The sequence below is a fragment of the Tursiops truncatus genome, chromosome 9 (genome assembly GCF_011762595.2).
Source record: "Tursiops truncatus isolate mTurTru1 chromosome 9, mTurTru1.mat.Y, whole genome shotgun sequence".
NCBI classification, from domain to species: domain Eukaryota; kingdom Metazoa; phylum Chordata; class Mammalia; order Artiodactyla; family Delphinidae; genus Tursiops; species Tursiops truncatus.
Genome location: NC_047042.1, coordinates 21,372,290 through 21,391,117, shown reverse-complemented (window position 1 = coordinate 21,391,117; position 18,828 = coordinate 21,372,290). Strand labels below are relative to the sequence as shown.

The 18,828-nt window shown below is 37.4% G+C and overlaps 1 protein-coding gene across 1 annotated transcript in view; it reads left to right on the top strand.

The window, feature by feature from the left end:
- MAGI2 (membrane associated guanylate kinase, WW and PDZ domain containing 2) overlaps positions 1 to 18,828 on the top strand; it is a 1,339,714-nt gene that overhangs the window by 835,711 nt on the left and 485,175 nt on the right. Inside the window, exon 5 of the mRNA XM_033862934.2 lies at positions 15,163 to 15,373. Coding sequence (XP_033718825.2) covers positions 15,163 to 15,373 — 211 coding nt within the window. The remainder of the gene's footprint in view (positions 1 to 15,162; positions 15,374 to 18,828) is intronic.

Genomic DNA, 18,828 nt, shown 5'->3' with positions numbered 1-18,828 from the left:
AGGACTACTATTTTACTTGTACATCTTTAAACATGGAATTATAAATCTTTACCTACCAAAGGCTTCTTATTTCTTTCATTTCTGGAAATCATGTGCAAGTGAACTTATTTCCTTCTGTGGATATAAAAGATTCCTAGTTCTTTATAATATTCTGTATGTATATAAGTACCAAACCTACCGGTCTTTAACTCCTTATATACTTTACCAGAATGAACTACTTCCTCTATGTAAATGAAGGTTTTAGAGTCCTCAATTTACCCATTACTCATTTTCTTTTTCTCCTTTGAATTGTAGTTTATAGAATTACGTATTTCTTTTTCTTTCAGACCATATCTATGTAAAGTCAGTGATCACTTATAAATAGTTAATTTCTCCATGAAGTTCTACTAATGTTATCAACGAATATATTTTATTCTAGGTTCTCTCTTTTTACTCAAAATTACATTACAGAACTGTTTCTTTCTCTGATATATGTCACTTTGGTGATGGAAATTAGTGTAGTTCTAGCCTTAGAAATGTAGTTTTATCATTGTAAATAACAGAAATTACAATAAAAATAAAATAAATAATGGCAACATCCCTTTAATGAATGCATACAATGTGCTAGGCATATAGGACATATATTATCTCTAGTCCCATAATCACAGTATATTTGCTCAACAAATGAGATGCTGAAATTTACCTTAAGGTACTTAACTAAGATAATGGTAGCAGAGTTGAAATCTAGACCCAGGAAAACCTGAACTCATCCTTTTCCGCCATATTTCCCTGGGTTGTTAACTATGCTGAGGACAAAGAGACTTCTGACCTCTGTAAGGTAAATCACAATCCTGCAGTGCAGTGTATTTCATCTACGTTGTATTCCATTATATTTGTCCTTCACGGGGTTCATGGAAGTGATATTAGATCTAATTCTTGCAAGGATGGTATATCCTTACATCATCTTAGAGAATTTGCCTTTAAACTATATTTAAAATTCATATGCTCAGGAAACCTTCCCTTTGACATCAACCTCACCTTATGTTCAGACATCTTTATCTTGTTAGAGGTGATATCCAGCCTTGTGGCTTCAATACTGTAGATTTACCTGCAACCTTCATTCTCTCCTGTGTTCCAGGGCCATATTTCTAAGTACTGCCCACTGGACTGCCCCCACCCCAAGCATTTCTTCAGCAACTTAAATGCAACATTCCCCTTAAACTCTTCTCCCATAAAACAAACAAGCAAACCAATTTACAGAGTCCCTTGCTGGATTTCTCTAATTCTGCTTTTTACCCAGATAGCTCAGAGTTTGATGCTTTTCTCCCCCCAGGCTGGATATACATTATTAGGTATAAAAGATCGCTGTACCTTTAGCTTTTATCTCTTCCTTCCTAATATCACTGCCCCATCCTACATCACTCCCTCATCCCCTTGTTTGTGGACCACAGTCCCCTAACTGACCTCCATTCCTCCAGGCTCCACTTGTCAAATTCCCTGTTACTCTTCGATCAATTAAAAGGTTCTTGAACCAGCATTTGGTCACGTTAACTATCCTTCTCAAAACTTGGATGAGTTTCTATTTCTACTGCTTCAAACTCTTTGGGCAACCGCCAGGTCCTCTCACACTTGACTGCAGCACCTCTGTTATCTTTGGTTCCCATTATTCCCCAACTCTCTTCTCTTCTCTCGTCTACATTCCCATACACATAAAACACCTTCACCTGTCTGACAAGCCTTTTCCACATTTGAACCTGCTATTCTTTTATTCGCAATTCAATCAAAATTTTTATATTCTCTGGAAATCACTTGTTTACTCTCGTAGTGAAAAGTTGAGACTGTTCATTTCTGAATTATTGAAGTACAACTTACACTTCTCATTCATTTAGGAGGTATTGGTTAGCTTGGTCCTTGCAGGTAACTTTTCATAATGTGCATGTCTGTCATCCCCTCATAAATTGTAAACATTACCAGGACAAGGACTATTTCTACCTTTTTGTATACCTGTCTTGGTGATTAGTATATATCATTAAATATTTTAATTTCTTAGTAAATATTTATTTTTTTAATCAACCAAACCTCTTGAGAATGTCAAAACTTTACTATATCAACATGATTAGATTTATTTCATGCTCATTTTACACTATTCAGTGTTTTCAACATGCAGTGTTTCTAAGTTTGAAAGATATGAAATTCCTAATCTTACATTTCTTCAAAAGTTGTTTGATAACAAAAGAAAGAAGTCTATTTTAAGAGATGTATTCTTAGAGATGAGAATTATTAAATCTCTCTAACTGTGAAAATAACCCAAATAGATAGGTGGTTAATAGATCAGTAGATACATTTTTTTTTTCAACTGAACTTTTCTGAACAAAAACAAATCCTGTAAGCCATAGTAATTGGATTAGGCTTTCTTGGATTTCTTTTATTTCATGAATTATCTGCTAAACTTTTCCGGAAAGTAATTCACTATTATATTGTAGCTTCCCCTCACCAGCTATTAGTAAGCTTAGTGCAAAGAATTAGAAATGCACATATATTTTAAAGGCAGCTAAGTCTCTCTGTTAATACACACACATACACAATGCCAGGAGGAACAGGGCCCGTGAGAGCTACCTTCGCCAACAAAGGGAATACAGTATGTGTACACAGAGCTGCCTTCTCCAGGCCCCCAAGCCTGCAATTAGTGCAAATGAACTGCGTCTCCCAGAGAGCAAACAGAGTGTCCCTTATGTGATCACCAAGTGTCCTCAGCAATGATCTCAGTTCACCATTAGGGACCCGCATCCAGGTCCTGTGCCACTTGGCACGCTGACTGTGCATGCACCATCAGTCCTGGTTCTGTGAATGAGGTCCTGTCACTGTCAAAAGAATTATGTCCTCCGTAGTGAATCTCGCTGTTTTCCTGTGAATAATGGTGCACTCTGAAAGCACCCCAGCGCCTAACCCCTGCTTATTTTGTGTGGGTTCACAGAGACTGCGATGTGTTTATCCACTCAGATCTTTATCTCTTTTTTTTTTTTGAGGGGAGAGGCTTAATTTTATTATCTTGTTCCCAAACAGTATTGGTTTTATCTCTTCACTGGAGGTGCAAATTTCTGGGGCTATTTTAACTTAACCTTCTAAAATTAGATATTCCATTTATAAATGAGGGGCATTTGATCTTTTCTTAAAAGGATCATCAGGTGTGATTATAGAGTAACAAGGTAATCACCTTAGTGTCTGTAGCTATGAACTTTAGTAGTAACTGAAACTATACCATTGGGGGAAAAAATGAAATCATGATTAATTTCAGGGATGTCTTTCTTTTTTTTTTTTTTTTGCGGTACACGGGGCTCTCACCGCCGTGGCCTCTCCCGTTGCAGAGCACAGGCTCCAGATGCACAGGCTCAGCGGCCATGGCTCACGGGCCCAGCAGCTCCACGGCATGTGGGATCCTCCCGGACTGGGGTATGAACCCGTGTCCCCTGCATAGGCAGGCAGACTCTCAACCACTGCGCCACCAGGGAAACCCTCAGGGATGTCTTTTTAAATCAAGGCAGACTCACTTTGTGATAAATCTGAAAGCGAAGCACTATTTGAACCTCTTTGTGCCCTCAGATTGATGCAACATTTTTGGAATCTTGCATTCAACCTTTTGTGGAGAGTTTTTTTCTGCTTCTCTGAGTGTTTATATGATGTATATGAGACAGAGATTTATACATGAAGGAAGAAGGCACAGCAAAAGCAACCAGGCTCACACCGGGGTTTGTAGAGCACATACAGAAATGTTTGTGTCTTCAGGTTCTCCAGGCATTGTTAGAGTTGAAGCTTATTTCTAGTCATGGCCATCCATTCTCTCTAGGCCTGATATTCACCCTGTAGCCCATTTTCTTATCACATATTTCTCCTAATGGATGTGATTATAATTTCAGTGTGAAATCTTAGCTACTTTATTGTCAGACAAAAATTGCTCAAGTTATTTCTGGCTGAGGGCTGGTCTTTGGCTCTGAAGAGGGAAGGTCTCTGGATAAGGTCTCTCTGGGCACTCAGAGATAAGGGGATAGCACCTTTATCTTTTACTTCCTAATTGACTTCTTACTCTCATCAAAAAATACCTTGACTCCAATTTGGCCCCAAAGAATGGCACTTGAATGATCAAGATCAAGGTTAAATAAAGCCTTCTTCCTTTTCTCTTTCAGTGCCTTTGATGTTCCTAAAACTTCAGAAGGTGATGTTATGTTTCATGTAGTACTAATCTCCTGATTTTTTACAGAATTCTGAAAGTGAGATCTAAGAATTATTGTACATACGTGTCCTATATTTCATTTTATACCTTGCTTTGGTCTTTGAATATTTTCAATACTCGTTATCAATTTCTCTAACCCCAAAGTTAGTTGAAGATTTGGGGAACTTGTTTCTGTATGATAAATATCTTCAGAATTCATTATATTATGAAAACCACATAACACATACAATTTCAAAGATGTGAGGGTTCATTTTATTTCCATTATTCCAGTCTGCTTTTATTTTTTTTAATAGATCTTTATTGGAGTATAATTCCTTCACAATACTGTTAGTTTCTGTTTTACACCAAAGTGAATCAGCCATATGCATACACATGTCCCCATATCCCCTCCCTCTTGAGCCTCCCTCCCATACTCCCTATCCCACCCCTCTAGTTCATCGCAAAGCACCAAGCTGATCTCCCTGTGCTATGCTGTGGCTTCCCACTAGCTATTTTACATTCGGTAGTATATATATGTCGGTGCTACTCTCACTTCGCCCCAGCTTCCCCCTCCCACCCCGTGTCCTCAAGTCCATTCTCTATGTCTACATCTTCATTCCTGCCCTGCAACTAGGTTCATCAGTACCACTTTTTTTTTTTTTTAGATTCCATTTATATGCGTTAGAATACGGTATTTGGTTCTCTCTTTCTGACTTGCTCCACTCTGTATCAGTCTGCTTTTATTAAAATTAATAGAAGAAAATATGCTAATGAAGGCAGCACTTCTTCTCCCCTGTCAATGGAAAATAATTCCCTCTACTAATCTTTTTAGTAATTCTTTCCAGTTTAGTTTTTTATGTCTCAGGATTTCTTTCCTGTCATCTTCCACTCACAGACCTTGCGTTTTTCTATTCTTATAATTCCTCATATTGTTCTTTTAATATTCCAAAGAACTTGTAACCAATTGTGGGTTTTAGATATAGATGAAAATAACCTTGAGGTATCGACTATGCTTTCTTAATAATTCATATTTCCCTGGTTAGCCTCCTAAATAGATGAGATCCAATTTCGTTACAAATATTACAGATAAAAAGTAATCTCTTTACAGGATTGGGAATTCCTGCTCTCCCAATTGATATATCATCTCAAAACTCAGCAGCATAGTTAATCATCACCCTAACTTTCCCTAATTCTTGTGTTTCTTTCATGGTCGCAAATATTAAAAGGAAACATTAGTTAACATCTCAGGAAAAAAAATTATATATATTTTTTATTTTCCACAGTGTTTAAGGGCCACCCCTCCTCATTCGCATACTGTATATAAAAAGAAATCATAGTGCATTTTTTAAAAACTTAGAAAAACTTTAGGAGAAGTAAGGAGTCAGAAAATACCAGCTACAAGTCAGTTATCAGCATGCATAGAAACATCTCAGAAGGAGCAGAAAATATAATCATCTTTGCTAACTGCATTGCTAGAGCAGTGGGAGTAGAAGCAGGAGGAAAACTACTTTGCGCTGTATTTCTTCTTTGTACTTTTGGATTTTGTCCAAGTGCATGTTTTACTACATCAAAAAAAAGTAATTAGGGCTTCCCTGGTGGCGCAGTGGTTGAGAGTCCGCCTGCCGATGCAGGGGACGCAGGTTCGTGCCCCGGTCCAGGAAGATCCCACATGCCGCGGAGCGGCTGGGCCCGTGAGCCATGGCTTCTGAGCCTGCGCGTCCGGAGCCTGTGCTTCGCGAGAGGCCCGCGTACCGCAAAAAAAAAAAAAAAAAAAGTAATTATATTTTTTCTAAGTCATGAGCAAATATTCACTAATCACTAAGATGCAAATATTTTGGCCCCCATAGTATAATTCTTCTCATTTGAGAAGGTTAGGGGAAGCAAGGAGAATTGATAAGAGCACTCTTTGAGCAGTGACCTACGATGTTGACTTCTTCCAGTCAACTGGCTACATAGAACGCAGGTGGCCACTGCATGACAGCTTCCTTTCTGAAGGCAGAATGTCCTCAATTTTCACTATAGAATATGATCTATAGTATGGCCATATCAAAAATCAGTTAGAATGATATTTTTCTCCTGTCCAAGATCAAGCCTGAAGTAATCACTCAAGCTTGATTCATTTACAAGAGCCTAAAGTTCAAATTCCAAGAAATTCAGCTTCTAGTAGTGAAACAAACAGCAGCTGTGACAGCCTCCACTCCTTCCCACCTCTGACTACAATACAGTAAGACTTTATATCAACCTAACAAACATACTTTTTGATGAGATTGTTGAGTTTGCAAGAAAGCAAAGGAAATCTTCAAGCCCCACCACTTCCACCACCATGGTCACTACTACAAATGAGCAGAAACAAGAGTGTGGAGCAGTCTATTGTTAGACTTAAAAGCCAAGCTTGCCCTGACGCTATATGAGGAGACTAAGCTTTGGGCTAATATAAAATCGGGGAGCTATGTCTCTGATTCTGATATAAATCAGTACGCTCAAAGGTACCGGAGTGATGCCAAGTTCATGGCTCAGTAGCAGCCCCTGGTACCCAGCAAAATCAAATGCAGAACTCTGTAGGAAAACATACAGAACTTAGAAAAAATTTGTGGTTTCTGAGGATTATTTTCCCTCCTTTAAATCACTTAACACCACAACATGTTTCAACTGAGGAAGAAAAACTCAATTTGTGCAAAGACCTTTTAAAGAAGAAACGTTAGCTTTGTGTGTTTCCTTTTTTTTCTTTAGAAATTGCACTGTTTTTTGAAAACACCTAATATCTTTCTTTTTCTTATTAGTTATCCATTTTATACATATTAGTGTATACATGTCAATCCCAATCTCCCAATTCATCCCACCACCACCACCCCTGCCCCATTTTCTCCCCTTGGTGTCCATACATTTGTTCTCTACATCTGTGTCTCCATTTCTGCCTTTCAAACCAGTTCATCTGTACCATTTTTCTAGATTCCACGTATATGCGTTAATATATGATATTTGTTTTTCTCTTTGTGGCTTACTTCACTCTGTATGACAGACTGTAGGTCCATCCACATCTCTACAAATGACCCAATTTCATTCCTTTTTATGGCTGAGTAATATTCCATTGTATATATGTACCACATCTTCTTTATCCATTCATCTGTCGATGGGCATTTAGGTTGCTTGCATGACCTGACTGTTGTAAATAGTGCTGCAATGAACAATGGGGTGCATATGTCTTTTTGAATTATGGTTTTCTCTGGGCATATGCCCAGTAGTGGGATTGCGGAGTCATAGGGTAATTCTATTTTTAGTTTTTTTAAGGAACGTCCATACTGTTCCCCATAGTGGCTGTATCAATTTGCATTCCCACCAGTAGTGCAAGAGGGTTCTGTTTTCTCCACACCCTCTCCAGCATTTGTTGTTTGCAGATTTTCTGATGATGCCCATTCTAACCAGTGTGAGGTGATACCTCATTGCAGTTTTGATTTGCATTTCTCTAATAATTAGTGATGTTGAGCAGCTTTTCATGTGCCTCTTGGCCATCTGTATGTCTTCTTTGGAGAGATGCCTATTTAGATCTTCTGCCCATTTTTTTGGTTAGGTTGTTTTTTTTAATATTGAGCTGCATGAGCTGTTTATATATTTTGGAGATTTATCCTTTGTCTGTTGCTTCGTTTGCAAATATTTTTCTCCCATTCTGAGGGTTGTCTTTTGTCTTGTTATAATTTCCTTGGCTGTGCAAAAGCATTTAAGTTTCATTAGGTCCCATTACCTCCATTACTCTAGGAGGTGGGTCAAAAAAGATCTTGCTGTGGTTTATGTCAAAGAGTGTTCTTCCTATGTTTTCCTCTAAGAGAAAACACCTAACATCTTAAAAATCATTTGAAATTGACCACATACTTTTTGTTTCAGTGGGGAGAAATCATTTAGGTTGCTTGGCTGATTTAACTACACAATTTATTTAGTGTTCTAGGTGGTAGAACTCACTGATAAAAGTATATAGCATTTCCTGAATATCTACTATGTTCTGGTAGTTGACTGTTCTAAGCAATTTTATACATGTCTCATCTAACCCTTATAGGGAAGTAATGTTGTTCCATTGTACATTTAAGGAAATTGAGGCATGCACAGAGTGAGTTAAATAACTTGCCCAACAGCACACCATGAAGGACAGATTCAAACCCAGGCAGTCTCACACCAGCCTTAGCAATTATGTTCTACTGCTTCTTGTGGAGTATGTTTGTTGCTATTGAGAATGGCTAAGCAAAAAGAAAAAAAAATTAATCTCAAATTATTCCTATTCTCTTTCCTTATAAGCTATAAATATGTTCCTCAATCTTTTTTTCCCCCCGTTAAATGTTCTCTAGCCATGCTTATTTCCAAAGAAATAACATGAAGACAGGAGAAATAACATAAAGACATGAGATTTATTAAAATTTGTCACCGAGCCATTAAAAATATAAGTTGCAGAGCTCCCTTACAGGGTAAAATAAATTTTGGAAATTTAAATTTTATGACTGTTCAGAGAAGTAAAATCAACAATTTCCTATCTGGCTTTAAGATGTTATTTTCCCTCATTTCAAAGGATGGCAATTACAGAAAGCTGAACATTAACTGTAAGCATAGACTGTATCAAATGAAAATATGATTAAGGTATAAAATAGGCAATCTTCTTCTTGAAATGGTTTTATCTTGGTTTCTGATTATTCTTTAATAAAACTCAGTAGGGACATTCAAAACCATGGTATTTCTGATTTATCCTTAGTCTTGTATCCAAAAGGCAATGTGTTAGACACTGCTAGGGTAATAAACGTGTAAGTAAGGGGAATGGCTACTATACACACTGTAATATCAAAACCTGAGACTGGACCAGAACTGTAGAATTTATGCAGACTGTACTAAATGCAAAAATGCATGTATTTACCTCTCTTCCCATTAAATGGTTTTCAGTCCCTGTACTATATACAGATCTTTGAGTTTTTCTGAATTTCTTATGGGAAGAAGGAAATTATTTGCTGAATCCAACAAAACTTTAGGGTAGGAAAGATGAAAGAAACTATATTTCTTAATTCTTCACAGCAATAAAAGTGTACATAAAACATGTTTTTATAGGCCATTGCTTATAAGACTGTATATTACCAATGCCTATTCTGTTTCTCAATGTTTCTATAAATTTCTAGGAAATACAACAGTCCTGGTCAAAGGGAAATTTTTCTTTATGATTATCATTCTTTATAAATAGGTGTTCCTTCTTTATTGAAATATTTTTTGTTTCTATTGTTATGGCAAAAATAAACCCCTTGCTCTGGTTTGTAAGGCATCTAGGGGACCGAGAAATGCAAAATGGAATGCTCAAAACATGCCAGTGTTTGATAAAGTCTTTTCACTTAAGCAGCAAGCGTCTTGGGGGGAAATTAATTTACATATCACAAAATTCATGTTTGGATTTAACAATAAAACCATGCTGAGAAATGTGTCTTAGAAGTTAAAAAGGGCAATTCTACATGACCACTGCTTAATCAAGAAATACCTTCAAACCACTATAAAAGTAAAACGTGCTTGGGGTTATTTGGCTCTTTCTCTAGTCAGAATTTAAACAGTCTAAGGTTTCTCAAACTGCAGATCTGACATATATGAGATCTGTGTTAGGGCACATTTGCATGCATGTAACTTTAAGCTGAACTCCATGGGGGGAGGGGAGTGCTAGCAGGAATGGCTACGCGTGCACCTTGGCTGGTCGGTAAAATCTGTTCTTTCCTATCCTTAATTACTAAAAGTATGTTTTGGTGGTACATCCAGACAATGGATTATTATACAGTGCTGCAAATAAATGAGCTATAAAGCTATTAAAAGACATCACGCAGGGCTTCCCTGGTGGCACAGTGGTTGGGGGTCCGCCTGCCGAGGCAGGGGACACGGGTTTGTGCCCCAGTCTGGGAAGATCCCACATGCCGCGGAGCAGCTGGGCCCGTGAGCCATGGCCACTGAGCCTGCGCATCCGGAGCCTGTGCTGTGCAATGGGAGAGGCCACAGCAGTGAGAGCCCTGCAAAAAAAGACATCAAGCAAACTTAAATGTGTATTACTAAATGAAAGAAGCAAATCTGAAAAGACTCTCTATACTATATGACACTCTGGAAAAGGCAAAACTATGGAGACAGTAAAAACATCAGTGGTTTCCAAGAGTTAGAGGAGAGAGAGGGATGAAAAGCAGAGCACAGAGGACTTTTAAGGCAGTGAAACTACTGTGTATATTACAGTGGTGGATGTGTGTCATTATACATTTGTTGAAACCCATAAAACATACAACACCGAGAGTGAACCCTGATGTAAACTATGGATTTGGGTGATAATGATGTGTCACTGTAAGTTCATCAGTTGTAATAAATGCACCACGCTGATGGAGGATGTTCGTAATGGGGGAGACAATGCATTTGTGGGGACAGGGAGTACATAGGAAATTTCTGTACCTTTCTCTTAATTTTGCTGTGAACTTAAAATTGATCTAAAATATAAAGCCTATTTTTTAAAAAGTCCATTCTGTTCTTAACGGGTACTTTCTCAGTTACTTATATAATACCCAACATATCTGATTTTTAAAATTTCAATTTCAATTTCAATTCAATTTCAACCCAATTCTCAGTAGCCTGATAAAAAGTTCTTTTTCTCTCCCCCATTAAGCTGTTGTCAAGTATCTTGCACATTGTAGGTATAAATTCATGTTTGCTAATGTAACAATTGATTGATTAGATAAGAATAAAGGAATGAATGAATAAATGAGCTAGATAAACTGGGAGAACATGGCTCAGTAATCTCTAGCACGTCAATAGTTATAAATATAGCTATAGACATCTCCAAAGACTCTAGACTTTTTTTTTTCAGGAGATGTCTCACATTTCTCTTGAAAATATAATAGTTATTTAGATGAAGAAAAAAGTTTATTTGTTCATAGCTAATCTTTGACTTTCTCTGTTAGCATATTCTATATTTTCTCTTTATGCATTCATTTAATCCATTCCAGCTTGGCCTTCCCATCCACCACTCCACTGCAACTAGTACCACAGCTGGTAGCTAACATCCCCAGTGTCCTCCATATCTTGAATTTCATTAGATTTTACATCCTAATCTTGCTGATGGACTGTTTAGAAGTTTTGGCCACAGTTAAGTGTTTCCTCCTCATACACCTTTGCTTGGCTTCTGTGACATAAAGATCAACTGGTTTTTCTGTTACTTCCCTGGTTGCTCTTCCCTCGTCATTCTCTCTATGACTTAAATGTTGGAGTTCCTCAGACAGCTGCTCTAGGTATTCTTGTTTCCACTTGCTGCACTGTCTCTCTAGGCAATTTCATTCACTCCTGTGGTTTAAATTATAATACAATCTATCCGTATGCTGTAGTCTTTCAAGCTGATTCCCTCCAGCCAAGAACTCATTGACTTGACATCTCCATTGTGAGTTTGGCATGGACTTCCATCTGTTGTGCCTAAAATTACAGCCATTATCTTTCCCACTCCTGACAGAGTCCTGCTCCTCCTGTCATGGTGCCTAGCTCAGTGAATTGCTTTGCCCCCCACTGGGTTTACCATGACTTCTCATTTGTCCTTATCTGTACCTTTTTTAAAATATCATACCAAATCCGTATTCTACACTTTTTTTCAGTTCATAAAAAGAAGCCATGCCCATGCCACCAACGTCTCTGTCTCAAACACAAAAATAACTCCCCAATGGTCTGTAAATATCTACTCTTAACACCCTCAAACCCCCAGAATAGCTAAGAGGGTCTTTGCGGAGAATAAAAACCTACTTGTGTCATCCCCTTGATTAAGACACATCAGTACCTTCTCGTTACTCTCAGGATACAGTCCCAAATTCTGAGCATGCTTTCTAAGGCCTAATCTATTCCTTTTTTATGTATTTCTTTCTCCCTTACTTTCCTCTGAAAGAAGTCACTTGACTCCTTTTTCTAGTCTCAGATTTGATAGCATGTTGGAAAAAGGGCTTTCCTTGATTCTTCATGAGGAATGTGTATGCGTAAGATCTCATCTTTCCCTTTGATAGTATTCATCGCACTTAAAATTGTTTAAAGACTACACATCTTGAAATACTTTGAGTTCCGTGAGAGCAAGGATCATGCCTCTCTTGTTTGCTCTTCTGTCCTCGGTGCCTGACGCCAATTGAGTGTTTAATAAATACTGATTAGGTGAATATGGAATAAATGAATGTGTTCAGATCATGACCTTGCTTTTCAACTTTTCAAATGCAACATGACATTTGGAAATACCTGAGAACAGTACGCTTCACGTATTGGTAATTACATGCGGTAATAAGGTACAGCAAGGAGAATCTAAAAAGAGCAATGGTACCTTCTCTTGCTGTTTCTTTCCTGCACAATTTACAAAGGTTAAATCTGTATGAAGAATCAGCTGGGAGACTACATCACTAAGGACCATATTATTTTAATAAAATCTTCTTGGTTTAAGGGCAAAACAACAAAAGCTTGTAAAGTGTTCTTGTCCTAATTCCTAAAGATGCTTTCATTTTGCTCTCTGAGACTGACACATATGGGGAAAAAAATTAATCCAAGCCATTGATTAAGACAAAAAGTACATTCTACTTTAATTTACTCATTTTAAATTACCTTTATTATTTTTAAACTTATAAATATAATAGCCAACTAATGCAAAGATATGTAAAAAAACTCCCACACCCATACAAATTTACTGTTTTTGTTTAATCAAAGTTAACCATCTGTTGTACATCTTTCCATCTTGTTTTTTTGTTCATATAGTTGTAAACAAAATTATATGCATATATCTAGCTTGCTGTTTGCTTTTTTTTTTAAAATAGAATTAACAGTGTACACGTATTACTCTTCAATTTGGATTACTCTTTGAATAGTAATGATTAGCACCTTTTCCAGGTCAGCAGGTCTTTACACTACATAGTTTTCCATGGTAATGATAACCACAATTTGTTTAATCATACCCTCATTGATAGGCATCCAAATCGTTTCCAGGTCTTTGCTACTACAAACAGTGCTACGGTAAATATTATCATATAGGTGTTTTTATACACCACCACCTTTATTCCTAGAGGTTATACTCTCAAACTGGGATTACTGAGTCGAAGCATATATGTATTTGTATATATTTTTTAATGTTAATAGCTATGGATTAGGTTCCCAAACAATTGTGGAATTTCATATTTCCAAGAAGGCTGCCTCACCATCACATTAACATTGTATGTCAGTAGTGTCTCCTTCCAGTTTCTGGGTTAAGCTGTCCCCACCACGCCTTCTGCTGTGAAGAAGCCATAGTGACCCTCAGTGCAGGCGGATCAGTTCTCTATTCTTAGCTACTTTCCAAGTCTCCAGAAGAGCATACTTGGACTTCTGCGTGATGTGCACGCCACAGGGAAGTCTTGGGAGTAGTATTTGCCAAGTGTGTTCATCCATTTATCTCTGACACCCCAGTGGAGATTTGGAGCCACTCTGCAGGAAACATTCCTCCCAAAGTTCCAAACTAAAGTAGTTATAGGCCCCCTCTGCTTTTGGCTCCCTTGATCTTTCCTGTGGTTTCCCTCTTCTTACCATTACCTTGCCACACCCGAGACCAAAACCTAAATATAGTGGTGTTGAATCCCTGAATGAACCAGGGAGTACCTTAAATCTAAATTTCCCCTTTGAATGTCTCTCCCAATCACCATCTTACCTTGTAGGAAATTTCTCTGAACCTGAGCTTTCCAAAGGTAAGATTTCATTCAGAACTTTTGCAGGTTTAAAAGTGACTTTCTTTTGCCTAGATAGATGAATAATATTTTGGTAGAGTTAAGTTCTTGGGTTGCTGTACTTTTCTTTTCCTCAAGTTACTACAGATGTCACCTTACTGTCTTTGAGCTTAGGGTATTATAGATGAAACGTCTGATGATCTTCTGTTCCTCTTTTTTGTGGGTACTTTTCTTCAATGTGGAAGCTGGTAAAGTTGTTTCTTAACATTGGAGCTTGGAAATTTCACCTAGATGTGTTTAGGTGAAATAAATACTTCATTAATTTGGCCTCAGATTCAGTGAACCATTTTAATCTTCAGACTCAAGTGTTTCTTCATTTTAGGCAACTTATATTCTATTTTTATTGAGTTGTTATTTCTTCTCCCTGTGGCCCTTTTCCTCATTCTGGAGCTCATACCATTTGCATGTTGGTACCCTTGGGTCTGTCCTCCAAGCCTTTTATCATTTCTCTTAAGGTATGTATCTCTTTTAGTTTTTGCTCTGTTGCATTAGTTTTCTATTGCTACTGTAACAAATTACCACACACCTAGTGGCTTAAAACAATGCATATTTTTTATCATACATCTCTGTAGGTTAGAGGTCTGACCTGGGTCTCACTGGGCTAAAATCAAGATGTCTGAAAAACTGTTCTTTTCTAGAGGCTCTAGAAGAGAATCTATTCTTTTGCCTTGCCAGCTTCTAAAGGCTACCCCCATTTCTTAGCTTGTGTTTGCTCCCTTTCTATCTTCAAAGTCAGCACCAGTGCATCTCTTTTGCCATTCTTCAGTAGTCACATCTCCCTCTCACACTCGTCTTCTGCTTTCCTCTTACACTTGTAAAGACGCTTGTCATTAAAATAAGCCCACCTGAATAGTTGAAGATAATCCCCCAATCGCAAGGTCCTTAGTTTAATCAGTTCTGCAAATCTTCTTTTGCCATGTAAGGTAAAAATCACATGTTCCAGGGCGTAGGGCATGGGCATCCTTAGGGAGCATTACGCTGTCTGCCACACCTGCATTGTGAAATGGTCGTCCAAGTTAGTCATCAGCAATAATTCGTTGAAGGATCGGTGAGAATGATGAGTGAAAAGGGAACTCGAATAGGCCTACTGATAATTTTCAGAGCTGGTTACAATTGTGCTTTTCCTATTAGCCTTCACAGAGCTCATTCCCTGATGAGCGTAATCCGCACTCACTCAGAAGTTACAGTGGCTCGAGTGACTAACCCTATGCTCTTGTTCTCTCATAGAATCCAGTGAACATGAAGACAAGAGTGCAGGTGCCTCAGGGGAGACACCCTCCCAGCCTTATCCTGCACCAGTGTATAGTCAGCCCGAGGAGGTGAAGGAACAGATGGATGATGCAAAACCAACTAAACCTGAAGAGCATGATGAATCAGACCCATTGCCTGATAACTGGGAAATGGCCTATACAGAGAAGGGTGAAGTCTACTTCATTGAGTGAGTTTCACACATTTCTCTGAACATTTCCACAAAGATCATAGTAGTACATAAATGATGTTGTAAATGGAGATGTGGTCAAAGTATTGAATTTCATCAATTGTGATATTAGCTTCCTTCTTTGTAAGAGAATAAGGGGATAGCACCTTAATACAATTAAAGATCCTAGTTTACAGCTATAAGTCAACGAATGAGTTAAACAATACCACTGTAAAATTTGTTGCAGTCATGACTAAAAAGGCAAATCTCCATGTGATGTTATTATTGAATTAGAAATAGTGAATTTGTCATGAGGAAATGCTTACTCTACCCTTCCAAGACCTCCATGTAGTTCAAATGAGATAATCCCCATCTTTTAATTCAAATTGGTGGAAACCTCAACCATCATGTCCAGTGGTTTAATAGGATGCAACTATTGAGAGCAAAATACTTGCTAGTCACAAATGAGAGTGTTTTAAGCATTTGACCCTGAGGTCAGGTGTCAATCAAATCATGTGTTTGTATAGCTCATCATACTTATTTTTATTAAATTCCATTCTATTTGTTGCTTACCATTTTTATGACTTGGCAAGGAAAATGAAATGCTAATTCTGAACTCACTAGTGATACATACTCAATCTAATCTTTTCTTTCTTTAGGGACTTTTTTTCCCAAACTGAATTTTTATATATTTTATTAACAACCTTGTCTAGCTTTCCTTTTCTTTACCTTCTAGGAGTAGAACAACTTTTTAAAACTCCTAAGTTGATCTTAGCTCAAAATTAAATTGTTGATGTGCATGAGACAATCAAAACGTTCATTAGAAAGAATAAAAACTAAAAATATTGTAAATGAACAACAACTCTTATTCCCTCAAAGTTGTAGAAGACTCAAAGAGAAAAATTAATAGAATCTGAAGTTTTCAGTGCCGATAGTAGATATAAATATGTAAACTCTGACTATTGAGAAAAATATTAAAACTAGATTCCCCTTCCCAACCTGGAGTGATTTGTGACTTAGATCTCCATAGGCAGAACTCAATTGTGAAATTGGAATGTTACCACATGCCAATATTTAATTCTCACATGAAAACTTTGTAACATGTGGCCAAGGAAATACATAACCAGGTAATTACTTGGTGCTCTGCTTGACTCCAACATGGATGAGAAATGCAGAAAATATATTACCACCATTCACCTTTTGACAAATCTTATAAGTTTAAAAAAGAAAAAAAGAATAAGAATCTCTTGCATATTTCTTATTGCTATAATCAATGACCCAGAGACATCTTTTATCAATTAATTGGAAAAGAGAAAGTCTTATAGAATTTTTTAAATGTTCGAAAGTGTTTATATCAAAAACATAATTTTGTTATTGATAAGCATAGCATAGCGCCACTGCAGACCAGAAGTCAAAATATAAACCCTAGATGTGAGGTCATGCATTGGTGTTCAGAACAACTGATGTTCAGAACAGGGAGACTGATGACATACACATTTTTATTATATAATACAGGCGGAGTAAGACATGTGGAAGTAATAAAAGAAAACCAGCATGGCAAGTTGATGAAAAAACTGTGTCCGTACAGTGTTTCCAATTGCGATTATAAAAACCTCCTTTTTTATGATTATAATATAAACTTTCCCCTTTTAACTGTGTCAGATTTTGGGATTGTGGAGAAAAAGGACTTCTCGTAAGACAGAAGTTGTGTTCATGTTATAGTAAATGATGAGGCTCTGTCAGGACTTGGGAGAATCGACCAAAATGACTCTTATTAATATTGTAGTCAGTCATCCAGTGTCAGAATCCAAAGATTCATTAGATTTTGTTCCTGCTCTTAAATTTATTGTCAAGTTGGGGAAGAGAGAATAAGAGGAATAGTTAATTAGTAAACAATTGATTTTTGAGTTTTGTGATACTATTCAGAGAAGGATACGCTTAGCGTAGACTTAATAAAAGGAAGCATCCTAGGGAAGGTAAAATAACATAGACTTGAAAAGTAGGTAACAGGTAGATAGAGCACTCCAGATATAGGAACTGTCATTGCAAAGACCAGTGAGAAGACTGGTAGTATTAGCAGAGATGTTGAGCTGAAAAATTAAGACAAAAAAAAAAAGAGACAGTTTGATTCGCAGTGAGAATGCTAATGCTGAGGGAGACTCATGCAGAGGTCAGGGAGAGAGAAGAAGCCTGGAGTAAGGGCTGAAGTGAGCGTGTGATGGAAAGGTGATCAATGTAAGAGGCAGTGGCAAATGCCTGCTTAAAGAAGTCATTCACAGAACGGAGGCATCCCCTGGCCCACCCTTCACCAGGACCAGCTTGAGATCTGAGATCTGTCTTTTCTTCCTTCAAAAAGTTTACTTTGACTCTCACGACTCAGTGTGATAAGCTCAGGTGTCACAGAGCAAGGAGGAATCAGTGTCTTTTTCATCTGGTCCCTCATTTTCACACCATCACAACCTGCGCTGCCTCTTCCTTTCTCACTGACCTGCATTTCACTCTGCTGTACTTTTCCCTCAGTTAATTTTCTCCTGACTGCTGGCACTCTTTGCTCGGGAGGACATCTTTCCTTCCTAACTACATTTGACAAAATCAACATTTCAACCCACTGTCATTAATCTGTGGGTATCTTTGCTGTGGAATTCATAATGAATTATTATGTAAATTAACTCTATACTATAAAAGTCCCTTGGAAACAATCTGGTAGAGAAGGATGCAGGGACAGGAGAGGGACCATGATGGGGCATTAGGAGTTTCTTAGGGACTAAGTCATGATATGTCCCAGAATTTCTGGCCAAGAAACTTAAAAAACAAATATTATTTGTAACATAAAAGTTTGCAGTCCTGAAGCAAAATCATAGTGAAAAAAGAAAATAAAAAGGGAAGGTAGAGTAAGTTAAGAGGAAGGTAAAGCAGAAGAAAAGGTAGAAGAGACAGAAAATTAGAGATTTGTGAGGTAAGGAGAGCTGATGATACCAGTGAAAACTACTCTGGTACGAATATTGCGAGAGTTGCTTAGAGTAATGGAAGTCTCCCCTGGTAGGTAACACGTCCTTACTACACTTTACTGAATCTTGTTTCCAGTGGAACAAATATCATGATAAAATATAAAATAAGTGAAATAAAGGAGAAGGACCCTGCAGTTCTGTGTAAAAATTTATATTTTTATATATATATATATATATATATATATATATATATATACTCATTTCTGAGTAGAAGAGGGGAACTCTACCTATGCTGAAGTGTTCATTTACGTATATATTTTTGAAATACACACACATATGTATACATACATACATACATGTATGTATGTGTGTATGTGTGTGTGTGTGTGTGTATATATATATGTGGTGGGTTTTGAGTTAAGGTAATAAGTAATTTCATTTTTTTGTCTTCCATGCAATAATGTTTTAAAATAATTACTGATTTACTCAGTATTGCAAAGTAGTTTATATCTCAGTACTTTACAAGTG